Consider the following 12,714-nt stretch of genomic DNA (forward strand, 5'->3'; position numbering starts at 1 on the left):
TGAGTCACTTTTCGGCCTCGGTAGAAACAAGAAATGTTTTGTCGCCCTCTGGTGGAGAGTAAATATTACTGCTATTTTCTTTTTCCTAAAAAAAAAAAAAAAAAAAGGATAAACGACCAAAATGAATTCATTTTCAGATAATATCAAGTGGAATAGGTGAGTTTTATTTTACTGTTTCTGTGCCTTTGACTAGATTATCATCTTCCGGAATAACATAAACAGCGACGGTTTGGATTATTCTGGATCTGTTAATGGCTGGTGAGGCGGAAATCATCTGATCCGGATTTGGGATTTTTTTCAGATTATTTTTTGCCCCACTGAATAAAACCTTCGTCCATATTAAGCTCGGCCACGTGTCTCGGCGTTTTGTTGTGATCCTCAGCGAGGTTTAACCCTTTAAACGCCCCAGTTTTCCTGAAAACGTCCCGGTCACCTGGAGAGCGGAGCAGCTGCGGGATGGAGGCGCGTAAAGGAGGATGAAGATGCAGTGGAGAGCCTGCGGATGTTTCGGGTGGTATTAATAGGAGCGCTTGAGTGTCGCAGGCGTTACTTTCGAGACTGGGGGGCTTGGTGGAGGCTCGGCGAGCTTCTCATCCAGACTGCGCAGTCGGAATAAAAAATAATTAAAAAAACAAAACAAGAAAATAAGAGATTTTTCACTTGGCAACATGGAAAACGTGCTCGCGGTTCTGAATTTGGGTGATTTTGCCCAGGCTTTTTCCAAAATGGGAATGTTTCCTGTGTTTGATGTCGCCTATTACATCGTTTCCATCCTCTACCTCAAGTACGAGCCAGGTGAGTGTTTTCACTTATTAATAAGCAATAAAACGCAGAGTAAATCTAGCTGCAGAAATGTGTCTAAATGCTGCGTTTTGGAGTCATTTAAAATTCACTCAGTTATTTTAGTGCGGAGTCACATTGTAACCTTTCCTTATAAAGCATGACCTGTTACATAAACTGCAGCTGTGGCTCTACAGCTGAACTCTGTCAGACTGAGTTAAACCGGGTTGGTTTTCTCCAATTCGGCTTATTTGAGCAAGAAAGTCTGCAGAAGGATGAAACCTGAGAGAAGAGGAGGCCTGTGCATGCCAGCAATAAATAGAAGAGCCTGAAATAGACGGAGTCAGTGCGCCTCTGAAGACCAGTGTTGCACTTTTCCAGGCCTCAGAGTTTCCTCTCCACTAAATCGCAGTGAAAGTCATGACATTGTCTGCTTTATTTATGGAACATTTTACACTAATAAAAACATGCAGTTGTCTTTAGCCTCAGTTTGCATGTATTAGCATGATGCGTAATCATTTAGTACTGTGGGGAAAGGTTTCCTCTGTGTTTCCGTTTCGTTTCTGGGGTAAAATTTCAGTCAATTTGAATTTTTACAAACCTTTTATAACCCCAAATAATCAATAAAAGCTGCAAAATGTTTTCTGTTCCTGTCACCCTTATGATGTTTACATGTACTGTAAGTCATCATGACAGTTAAAGCTGCTGCAGTGTCACTTTTACATATTTGTTAAAACTGTCACCATGTTGTGACAATAAAATATGAGACAGTCAACCTGTGAAAAGATACATTTCTTCCACTTACTCCATGAGCTGCTGTTGTTATCTGAAGAAATGCACCAAAACCAACCAATCAGAGTCAGGAGGCGGGTCTTAGCGCTGTCAATTAATCCCGTCTACAAGCTGCTAAGTGTGTTAATGGCAGAGAAAGAATTTACCATCGCAGGAGAACAGTTTGTCTGCCACCATCGGTGGCTATGCTAACTAGCTTTAGCATTCTGTGATAGCTGCAGCAGCAGACAGCAAGGAAATTGTGATTGACAGTGCTAAGACCCGCCTCCTGGCTCTGATTGGCTGTATCTAGCTTGCACTCAGAGAAGGCAGAGGAGCTAAATCTTTCCACAGATGATCTGTCTCATACCAAACAGGACATGGTGACAGTTTCAACAAATATATCTTAAACAAAACTAGAATATAAACTCTACTTAACAAGCCAGGAAGCATAAAATAATAAGGAAATTAGTAGCAAAATCATACAATTACAGACTTAAAACAAAAAGTTTTTAGCTAGTTTAAAGTTAGCAGTTCCCACTACTGATAGTTATCTTCCTGAAAGCTAAGCTATCTTTGGAGCTAGCTGCCCTGTAGAGATGCTACATGTAGCCAGCTAACTGTAGCTCCAAAACAAAGTTACTCCAGTGAATTAACGCCCTTTCCTGTTTCATTAACTAATGTAACATTTGTTAGCTAGCTACATGTAGGTTTCACTTTGACATATTACAAGGAAAGAAATGCTGTCAAAATGTCAGAAAACAGAGTAAATGTTGGTTTTACGCGTCATTTAAAGAGTTTTTTTATTTTATTGAGTTTCTAGGTTTAACTCCAGCATGCGGCTGTTTTCTGTCCTGAACCTGAGCTCATTTTCATACCAATAATTTGACAGTCAAATGCTTTCTGTTGATAACCCAGCATGTGTGAGATCATGAATGAGTCTTTCAGGCTGAAGGGAGAGAAGACCGGCAAGTTTGGGGTCAGAGGTCAGAGGTCAGGCCCGACAGTTGCGAGGAAGTCATGCTGGATGTATTTATAGGCAGGGCAGCATTTTCAAAGATCAGATTGCTCTCGCGCCGAGCGCCAGTCGGCCCATGACTCCCCCACCCACCTGTTGCTGGAGATTTGCTCCTGCAGCTCAGCTTTAATGTCGGCGCTCCAACAAATCTATAATTATTATCCGTATCGTAATTATAAAGTTATTCCATTTAAGATGTGGTTCCTCCTGAAGGTGCATGTTCATCCAGATTTCAATCAATCAATCAAATTTTATTTGTATAGCACATTTCAGCAGCAAGGCATTTCAAAGAGCTTTACATCATTACAAACACAGAAACTCAATGCAACATAGAATCAATAATCAAAACACGACATTAATTCAAGTTCCATCAATAAATTTGTAATTGATTACGTTTCAAATACAATCCTATACAGGTGGGTTTTTAGTGGAGTTTGCATCCATAGAAGGTTTACCTGTTACACTCCTACTGTGTTATATGGAACAAAATACCTGCTGCTATTTTTATTCCCACTCACGCTCACACAGTTTAACACGATGTAAACAGCATTTTAATGGGCCTATGGCACAGATTTAATTAAAATCATGGTGCAATTACCAATAAACATTCGTCTGTCTGATATTATTTTGCAAAATAACATTATTTGGTATACCAGGTGTCCAAAGTGTGGCTCAGGGGCCATTTGTGGCCCTCTGGAGGGTTTGGGCCGGCCCAAGTGATCTGCTAATCTGAGCCTAGGTGATTGAGGCCCTTTTACAACAACTTATAAAAATATTAGGTACACAAAATATTTTCCCCTTTATTAACAAGGTTTTTTGTTTCCTTGTTAATTTTGGAACCATAAACTTTTTGGACCCACTTTTTCTCAAAAGCAAAACTTCTTATATAAAAAAACAATCAATCCAACAATGATATACAATCTGTTCTCAACATAAATAAAACTATTTTGTTCATTTTAACGAAATTTTAATTCTTTGGTTTGTTATTGAGCAGCTAAAATAATAATTTAAAAAAAGGTACCGAAAGTGTGTTTTAAAAATGGTATTTCAAAAATATAAAATTTTTGTGGCCCCATTTGCTTTCAACTTAATGATTTGGATAAATGCAAATACAGCAACATTTCTGGCAATTATTTATAATTACTATGACAAAATCAATAATTTTGACTGCCAAAGAAATCACAAAAACAATCACAAAACCCTGGAGGAGCTGATATGAAAAGATGTTCAGTTTTATTTAACTTCAAGTTTTCATCAAATGTAGAAACAGTTATTAATATTTTAACAGTTTGTTAATGGATTTTATCAATACATAAAAGTTCTCATGTGACGTCACACTTTTGGGAACTTTGTAACTCCGTATATAACTGCCATGACTGTTGCTATGACAACAATAAAAAAGTTACAAGCTTAGCTCTAGCTTTTGCCTTAATCCAACCTAATTATTAAACATATAATATATAATATACATATAATATACTTATATACATAAGTATATTGTTTATAAATATACTTGTATTTATACAAGTATAAATACTTATATTTATACCTAAATATAGGTATATTTATATTGTTTATATAAATATACAATATATTTTAGGCTGATTTTTTCAGCCTAAAATCAATCGGGGATAATCGATTATTTATTGGGATGTAAATGAAAACAACATTTTGTAGCATGAGATTGTAACTTGAGAAATTCATTAATTATTAAACAATTGAAAATATTGTAGTTAATCTGTACTGAAACTAAATTCAATCAAATGTATTAATTATTAATAATCTGACCGTCAGGAAACAAAGAAAGTTTTTACTGTGTAGAGAATAAATTACACTCAGTTTCTAACTCTTTTACTCCAGGAGCAAAGTTATGTTTTTGTGTTAAATATGAATTTGACATGTTTTGCCTTCTGTTGCCTTGTATAAATCTGCTTTTGTTCCATGTTGTTTAGTTTTTATACGCCACACCAGGAACCAATTTGGAAATTATTTTTTCCATATGGGTGAAACCTTTTATTATCTACTTGGTGCTGAAACAGCAACAATAAAAACAAACGGAGGTAAAGGGGCCGGAATATAACAAAAACTAACAAACAAAATACACTGCAACAAAAATAACCTCCTTAAAACAAGTTAAAAACATAAAAAACAACATGCTGTGTTTTAAATCTGCCAGTCGATCTGGTACTTTTCATTCATACTAAGGAACTGTCGATTGAAAACAACCTCCAATATTTTGCTGAAATATTATTTTTAAGTTAATCTTTTGTGTGTAAAAAGATTTTTTGTTTCTGTTGTGTAAGATTTAAAAACTTTAAAGATCAGAAAAGTAAGAAAAAAAAGCAGTTTTATTTCTGCACCTTAAACATTTTTTCCTCACTGACTGAAGTTTAATCAGACCCAACTGTTTTTGTTTTAGCTTATTTAGAATAACCAAAATTATTTCTATTTACTACATACTAGAAAACTTGAACTTGTTTTTGTTAATGTTCTATAGATATTTGGCGAGGATTAGGGAAACTGTCTTTTAAACCACTCTAACTTAAAGTGGAGCAAAGGATAGTTTAGGTTTATTTTATTGCATGTTTTCCATATATTCTCTTAGTTTTTAGCTTTAATTCTTTATTTTACTCTGGTCAGGCTAAGCTGAAGGATATTTTATTCCAGGATCATGAACTGATTATCAGGGCGTGACGTGAAACACAAGGTTGGGTGTAGACAAAGATACGGCCCACATGGACACCAAGAAACCACTGATAATATGTTTATACTGTTTTTAGTAACAATATAACTTCATAATTTTACTGCAATTTAAAATAAAAATCATTTGTAAACACTGACTGTCTTTTATTTTTGATGTGTAAAACCTGCAGAAAAAGGAACTAATTACTGGGTTGTTAATATCTAATTATTAAGACTGATATTTAATGAGTGGTTCTCAAAGTGAGGGGCAGGATAACCTGAGAGGGCACAGGACACCAAGTGTGGGTCAAATATGACTTTTATTTTCATCATGATGTTTATGGAGGGCCAAAATATAAAAACACCAAATGAATGACTGTCATTAGATAGCTCAATGTAAATGCACAATTAAATAAAAAAGTACCAATACATTTCTATTTAATAACTGAATACACCTTTTAAATCATCAAATTAAGCAATACAATGTAATTTTTAAAAATAATTTTAAAAATGCATGTGATTATGTCACGTTGTGTTTAATAAATGAGTAACGAAATAAAGAGTGAAATAATTATATATACTTTACGAGGTCAAATGAACAATTTGTAAAGTTGAGGAACCTCTGGTTTGGACTGGTTTGGACTGGTTTGGACTTTGGACATGTCATGTTGTCATGTTACCACTAGGAGTCCCCAAAGTAAAACCTTTTGTCCCTCCATTTATTTGCTTTCTTAGTTAAAATGAATTGAATGAGTTTTTAAACCCCTGTTTTATATTTTTTCTCAGTGCTGTGAAACATTTAAACATTTTTTCCTCTGCAGGCTCGGTTGAGGTGTCTCGCAGGAGTCCTGTGGCCTCCTGGCTCTGCGCCATGTTGTACTGCTTCAGTAGTTACATCCTGGCAGACATCATGCTCGGGAGCAGCCCACTCGACTATTTCCAATACAACAGCCACATCCTGCTGGCCTCAGCCGTCTGGTGAGAGCAAACTCATCATCTATAGATAGATGATACAAGTTAGGAGATTTATCAGTTAATATTCAGGACTTTAAGGATGCTTTCACACCAGCCGCTGTATTCGAACTCCAGTCCGATTCTCTGATTTGGACCAAAAAGGCGAATTCTAGTCCATGTAAAAACTTCAGTATCAGTTTGGCTGAAGTGAACTGTGATGCAGTTTGAACGCATATGTGAATGCAAGTACTCCAAAAGCAGAAAGTGGACTACAGCGCAGGGCATTCTGGGTAAATGTAATCAAAACAGACGTGCTAGTCCAGCGCTAGCAGAAGAAATGGCTCATGGACAAAAGAGAAATATTAAAACAAATAAAATCTGATGCCACTACATTTTTGTTTACATTTTGTGAAGAAGGAAGTTATCTTCAGTGTCTTCAGAGCAGGGCATTCTGGGTAAAAACAACCAAAACAAATGCGCTAATCTAGCGCTACTGGGAGAAATGACTTGTGTTCTTTTACCAAAGACAAAAGAAAAATCCTACAACCACTAAAATACTTTTTGTTTCCATTTTGAGAAGAAGAAAGTTCCGCTCTGTATTATTTTCATGTCATTTCCTTCAGTGGTTCTTGTTGCAGCGCCCCCACAGGCAAGGAGGGGAACAAGTTTTTCAAAGAGTTCAGTTTGTTTGACACAGTGCAGTTTGAAAGAGAACAAAATCTTACAGAGTATTTTTGGTCTTGTTTTTAGTGTAAATATCTCGGTACGCTTAAAATAAAAAAACTAAATTGTAAGTAACTTTTCAGCAAGACAGAGAAGCTTGTTTCAAATCAATAATTACTTAATGTTGTTGGAAAAGTTTTAGTTCTACTGGCAGATTATTTCACTTATAACATGGGAAGAGAAATGTCTTGTTAGCAGTGAAATAATCTGCTGAGCTCCAAAGATTCTTGTCAGATAGTTTTGTCTTATTTAAAGTGAACCAAGATATTTGCACTAGAAACTCGACCAGAACTACTTGGTAATATTTAGTTTTTTGCAGTGATAGTGTCGTTGATGAATCTCCTCGGTTAAACCTGAACAGGTACCTCATCTTTTACTGCCCCCTGAACCTCTTCTATAAGTGTGTGGCCTTCCTGCCGGTCAAGCTGGTGTTGGTGGCTCTGAAGGAGGTCGTCCGCACCCGTAAGATCGCCGCCGGCGTCCACCACGCCCACCACGCCTACCACCACGGCTACTTCATCATGGTGATCGTTGGATACGTCAAAGGCAATTTAACTGATCATACTGTGTTTAAATGACATTTTCAGAGTTTAGCACCTCTTTAGATCCAGATTAAAACAGGATTAGTTCATAGTTTACAGCTTAAATATCCATCCATCCATCCATCCATTTTCTGTTCACCCTTGTCCCTAATGGGGTCGGGAGGGTTGCTGGTGCCCATCTCCAGCTACGTTCCAGGCGGGAGGCGGGGTACACCCTGGACAGGTCGCCAGTCTGTCGCAGGGCCAGCTTAAATATTTTGGACTAAAGTCTTAAAATGAACAATCAATTGTACATTTTTAGTGGACAGTTTAATGTGGGTAAAATGCTTGAATTTCAATTAGGAAAGTGCTTAATTTCTTTATAAAGTCTTTAAAAGTGCTTGATATTTAAACTGTAATAAAGCCAAAATTTGGAAAACATTATTTACCGTTGAAACAGTAAATTAAAAGTTTAATTTACTGATTAAAAGTTCCTAATGAAAATAACATTTTTCAAATTTCTGTGTTAAAAACTATTCATTTTTATTGCTCTGATGGAATATTATTTTTTTAAATGACATGTTTTCATTTGCTATATGTGGAAACTTAACATAATCAACAAGAAAAATCCTTGCAAACATCAAATTGTGTTTAACTTCAGTTAGTTTCAGTAATGGGTCCAAATCTGAAGCATGATGTCACAGTTCTTCACTTTTCTGACTAAATTCACTATTTTTACATATTTTCCAGTTAGTTTTATATGAAACAGAAAAGCAACATTTTTTAAAATGCGGTCGTTTAAGAGCGTAGTAATAAAAACAGATTTTTAAAGGATTATTTGTTGAGATTTTATCTGTGGCCTGTTTATTTATTGTGATTTTTACCCTTCATACTCGTCGGTCTTTTCTTTCTTGTCAATAACAAGTAGTGTTAAGTATTTATTTCATCTGCTGTCCAGGCTCATGATAAAGAGGAAAACAGACCTTTTCTCTCTGGTCCTCATTTTTTTCATGCTATTTTTATCCTTTCAGGGTCTGGAGTGGCTCTTATTTCCAATTTTGAGCAGCTGCTGCGCGGCGTGTGGAGGCCCGAGACGAATGAGATCCTCAGCATGTCATTGTAAGTGAGAGTGTGAAAACTACTACTGTCTTTTTAATTTTAAATGGTGTATAAAAATAGCTTTCACTCACCTCAAACTGCGCTTTAAAGGAAAGTAATAAGCATTTTTAAATTAGTTCTGTTTCATATTTGGGTCTCATCTGCTTGTAAAGAAAACTACCCATCAGTTTTTGTAGTAATAAGTTCATGTTTTCTGGTGTCTGAAAATAGTTTCAAAATAGAAGGGCACTGAGCCGTTACCTAGCAACCCCAGTGGAGCCCCGCCTCATGGACCTTACCAAGCTCCGCCCACAACCGACCCACGTGACCCCAAGTCTCACAAACAAAGCCTGGTTGTTTCTATGGAAACATGACTGATTAGTGAATCATTTCTACTGGATTTTCACAATAAATCAGCTACTAAATGGACAGAGGAACCAACAAGTTCATGTCATCAACTGGGAGGAGGTTACTGGTTTCTCAGTCACAAGCTGGTTGCAAACCTGAGGCCAGCAGGTGTCAGTCAGTTATGGTAGATCTGAACTTTGACCTCAATATGAGAAGCTACAGACTGATAGGAGGAACCAAAGAGCTCTGTATAGGTAAAGGCAAATCTTCTGAAGTTGGGATATAATTAATTTAATTTCACATAATTATCGCGGTAGAAGCCATTTGTTTGTTAAAATTTTATGAAATATATTTGTTCTATTTGATGTTTGTTGTGAATGACGTAAACTCACAAACGAACGAGGTAATTAGTCCAACGGTTAGAAACTACAGCGGCATATTGATCTGTTTAGCTAACGTCAGACTGTGTAGCAGACAGGCTTCAAGGTGTAGAAGTTGTATCAGTTCTGCCATTATGCTGTACTTAGCTAACGGGAAGCTAAGTGTGTTTGTGAGACGGCCACGCATGTGACCACGTAGAATGGGAATCAGCCAATGAAACACGGCCCCTGTGGTAAGGTCCATTGCTTAGCAACCTAAGCGGAACTCCAGAATGATTGGTCAGCTGGTTTTACAGCTTTATGCTGCTGGAAAGTGTTTTGATGTTGACTTACCATCCAGAAAATTAGGTTATTATAGTTCATTAAAACTAACAAAATATCGATAACTGAAATTGAGAAGACATTTTCATAAATTGAAATAAATAAAAAGGGTAATTAATGGGGAAAAACCACAACTAACTGGAACTACATCCTGCATTTATAAAACTAACTAAAACATACTGGAATTATAAATATAACATTCTTTGTTGAATGAATCAGTTTCCTCGAACTGATGTAAAATTTTAAGTTTTTCCCCCAACATAAGCAGTCTACATCAAATTATGGCTCCTCCTGGTAGCGCTTATGCTAGTCTGCAAAATGCATTTGGGAGAAAAAACCAGCCAGTTAGTTGTTCAACAGAAACTGAATACTTTTATTTTGGAAATTATGTCTTCTGCTAAGTATTTATTACCCAATCACTGTATACATAATCACAATACTTCTGAACCTAAAACTGAACCAAAGTATAAAATAACTAAAACTGCTACTATAAGTAATAAAAATGAAATATTTAACTAATAACTTATGCAAGCTAGCAAACACTAAACTAAGTCAATTAGGAAAACAAAAAGTCACAATGAAATAAAAATAAACAACAATGGAAAACCGAAAACTGTTAGTACCCTGCCAGAAACCATTTGCTGCATCCTTGTTGGTTGTGCAGGAGGCTCCACTGCTGCTTTTCAAATTTGTATGGTTGTATGATTGTTCAAGGAAGCGTAATAATTCACCTTTAAATTTTTGTAGGTTGATGAAACATTTTCTCAGGTACATCACAACTTTTGTTTGCTCTCGGCAGCCCGACTAAAGCCAGTTTGTACGGAGCGATTCTGTTCACCCTGCAAGAGTCCCACTGGCTGCCAGTATCCAAGAGCGTCCTCATCCTCGTCTTCACCCTCTTCATGGCCACGACGAAGGTAAAACCCTCACTGGAAACCAGGACATCATATTATGTACGGCCAGAGGCGGGTAGAGTAGCCGAAGATTATTTTCAAATAAGAGCAGCAGAACTTCAACATACTTCTACTCAAGTAAAAGTAAAAAGTAGCCACACAAGAAATTATTTAATAAGAGGAAAAAAGTATTTGGTAAAAGTCTATTGAAGTACTGAGTAACTGATCAAATTATCAATCATTTAATATTTAAAAATTACATCATCAGACTGAATAAAATATAAAGTTAAGTGGAAATGTTTGTATTTTATGGACCAAAATGACAGTAATTTAAATAAATAAGCAAAAATGACAAAAATCAGTCAAAAGAATTTTTTTCTAAATCAGTTTCTACCAGTAAAAAACTAATTTAACTTCAACAGAAACTGCAGGTGTGAGTTTGTGTCTGGTGAATTTCTGTTTAAAACATGTTTGTTTTTTATTCAGTGGGCAGAAAATCCAGAAATTTTACTCAAGTAAGAGCAGAAATAAGTGCAACCCAGGGAAAAAGTATATGTTTAAAAAGTTTATTCAAGTAAATGTAACTGGTTGCTACCCAACTTGATTAGATTGATGGTCTGTGATGGAGGAGCTAAGTAACAGGAAGCTGTGTGCAGTTTGACGGCCATGACACCAAACTGAAGCCAGAGTTCAGATAAAACTGAAGTTTCTGGGTGTTCTTGTCCTCCAGGTGGTGATGACGGCCCGCCACTCTCACGGCTCCCCCTTCAGCCTCGTCGAGTCCTGGACTTGCCACCTGCTGTTCGGCTCTCCTCTGGGCGGCGGCGAGGAGGACAACCATCATCCTCCCGCCGGCGCCGCTCCGTCTTCACCGCTCAAAAGCAAAGAGGAGCTGAGCGAAGGCGCTCGCAAGAGGAAGGCCAAGAAAGCCGAGTAAGACGTCGCTCTGGTGAAACTGCATCGGACTTGATGCTGTCCGACTTCCCCTTCCTTCCGTAAGGACAGGAGCAGTTTGCTCTCTCCCTGGACGAGACCCTTTTTATTGGAGCAACATGGTGCTTTTTGCATTTTACAAAGCTGGAGGACTGAAAATACCAAGGCAAACGTTTCACACAGCAGCCAAACCTGGACATCCTGATCATTTATGAGTCTGGGAGAATCTGCATCTCTGCCCAGCGCTGCTTGGTGATCCAGCGGCGGTTCAGGAGCCGCATGGCAGCGAGGCCATGGCGCCGCATCAATATTTTTATTCCTTAGAACTGTATGGAGCTAAATTTGGGCCATAACGTTTGTTCAAAAGAATAAAAATTAACTGGAAAAAAAGGCTTGAATCAAAAAAATATTTAAACTGAAAAAAAATGAAACACAAAAAAAGATTTGAAAATGAAAAACAAATATTTCAAACTGAAAAAAATATTTGAGACAAAAACATTTGAAAGAGAAATAAAAAATTAGAAACCAAAATAAAATATTTAAACTGAAAGAAAAAAAAATTCAAACTGAAAAAAATGAAACTCAAAAACATTGAATCTGAAAAATAGTTTTGAACATTTTTTTCAGTTTCACATCCTTCATTTTCAGTTTGAAATCTTTGTTTTCAGTTTCAATTTATTTTCCAGTTTCAAATAGTTTATTCATTTTCATTTATCTTCAGTTTCAAAGTTTTTTTTTTAGTTTCAAAATAATTTCAGTTACAATAATTTTTCTTTTTAACAAAACTTTACGGCTCCATTTTAGCTCCATAAAACTTTTGTTATTCAGAAAGAATTAAAAAAGGACAAATTTATTCAACTCTCCGTCGGAAATTAAAGTTGTTATGGAGGTTAACATTCTTCCTGTTTTCTGAGACGAAAACAAATTTCTATAAATAAATGAAATCAAGAGAAATATTGTGTTATGGTGTTTTTTGTTCGCGAGGGAGAAAACAACTATTACTAACTGATTAATATGTCAGTGTAATATTTTTGACTTTTCAGCCTGAGGTTTAACTTTTGGAGATTGTCCATCTTTGATTATGGTGACTCCTTACTGACTCAATCATTTTTGGTAATTACACAGGTTGTCTGTTCTGCAGTTTCTTGAAAACAGTTCATTGACTAAGTGTGCATTCACACCAACCAGCTCTAGTTTGTTTGCCTAGAAAGTCTGGTTCGCTTGGGGAGGTGTGAATGTGTTATCAACCAAAAAATCAAACTCTAAAGGTGTTTTCACACCTGATAGTCCGG

The 12,714-nt window shown here is 36.5% G+C and overlaps 1 protein-coding gene across 1 annotated transcript; it reads left to right on the forward strand.

Annotated features, from left to right (window-relative positions):
• The first annotated feature begins 400 nt into the window (after nt 1-400).
• On the forward strand, nt 401-11,798 carry tmem38a (transmembrane protein 38A). Its single transcript, XM_028028790.1, has 6 exons — nt 401-795; nt 6,073-6,229; nt 7,290-7,474; nt 8,481-8,568; nt 10,396-10,513; nt 11,220-11,798. The coding sequence occupies exons 1-6, from the start codon at nt 669-671 to the stop codon at nt 11,424-11,426; spliced, it is 882 nt and encodes a 293-aa protein (XP_027884591.1). The 5' UTR covers nt 401-668; the 3' UTR covers nt 11,427-11,798.
• The last annotated feature ends 916 nt before the right edge of the window (nt 11,799-12,714 follow it).

The sequence above is a fragment of the Xiphophorus couchianus genome, chromosome 9 (genome assembly GCF_001444195.1).
Source record: "Xiphophorus couchianus chromosome 9, X_couchianus-1.0, whole genome shotgun sequence".
Taxonomy (NCBI): Eukaryota; Metazoa; Chordata; class Actinopteri; order Cyprinodontiformes; family Poeciliidae; genus Xiphophorus; species Xiphophorus couchianus.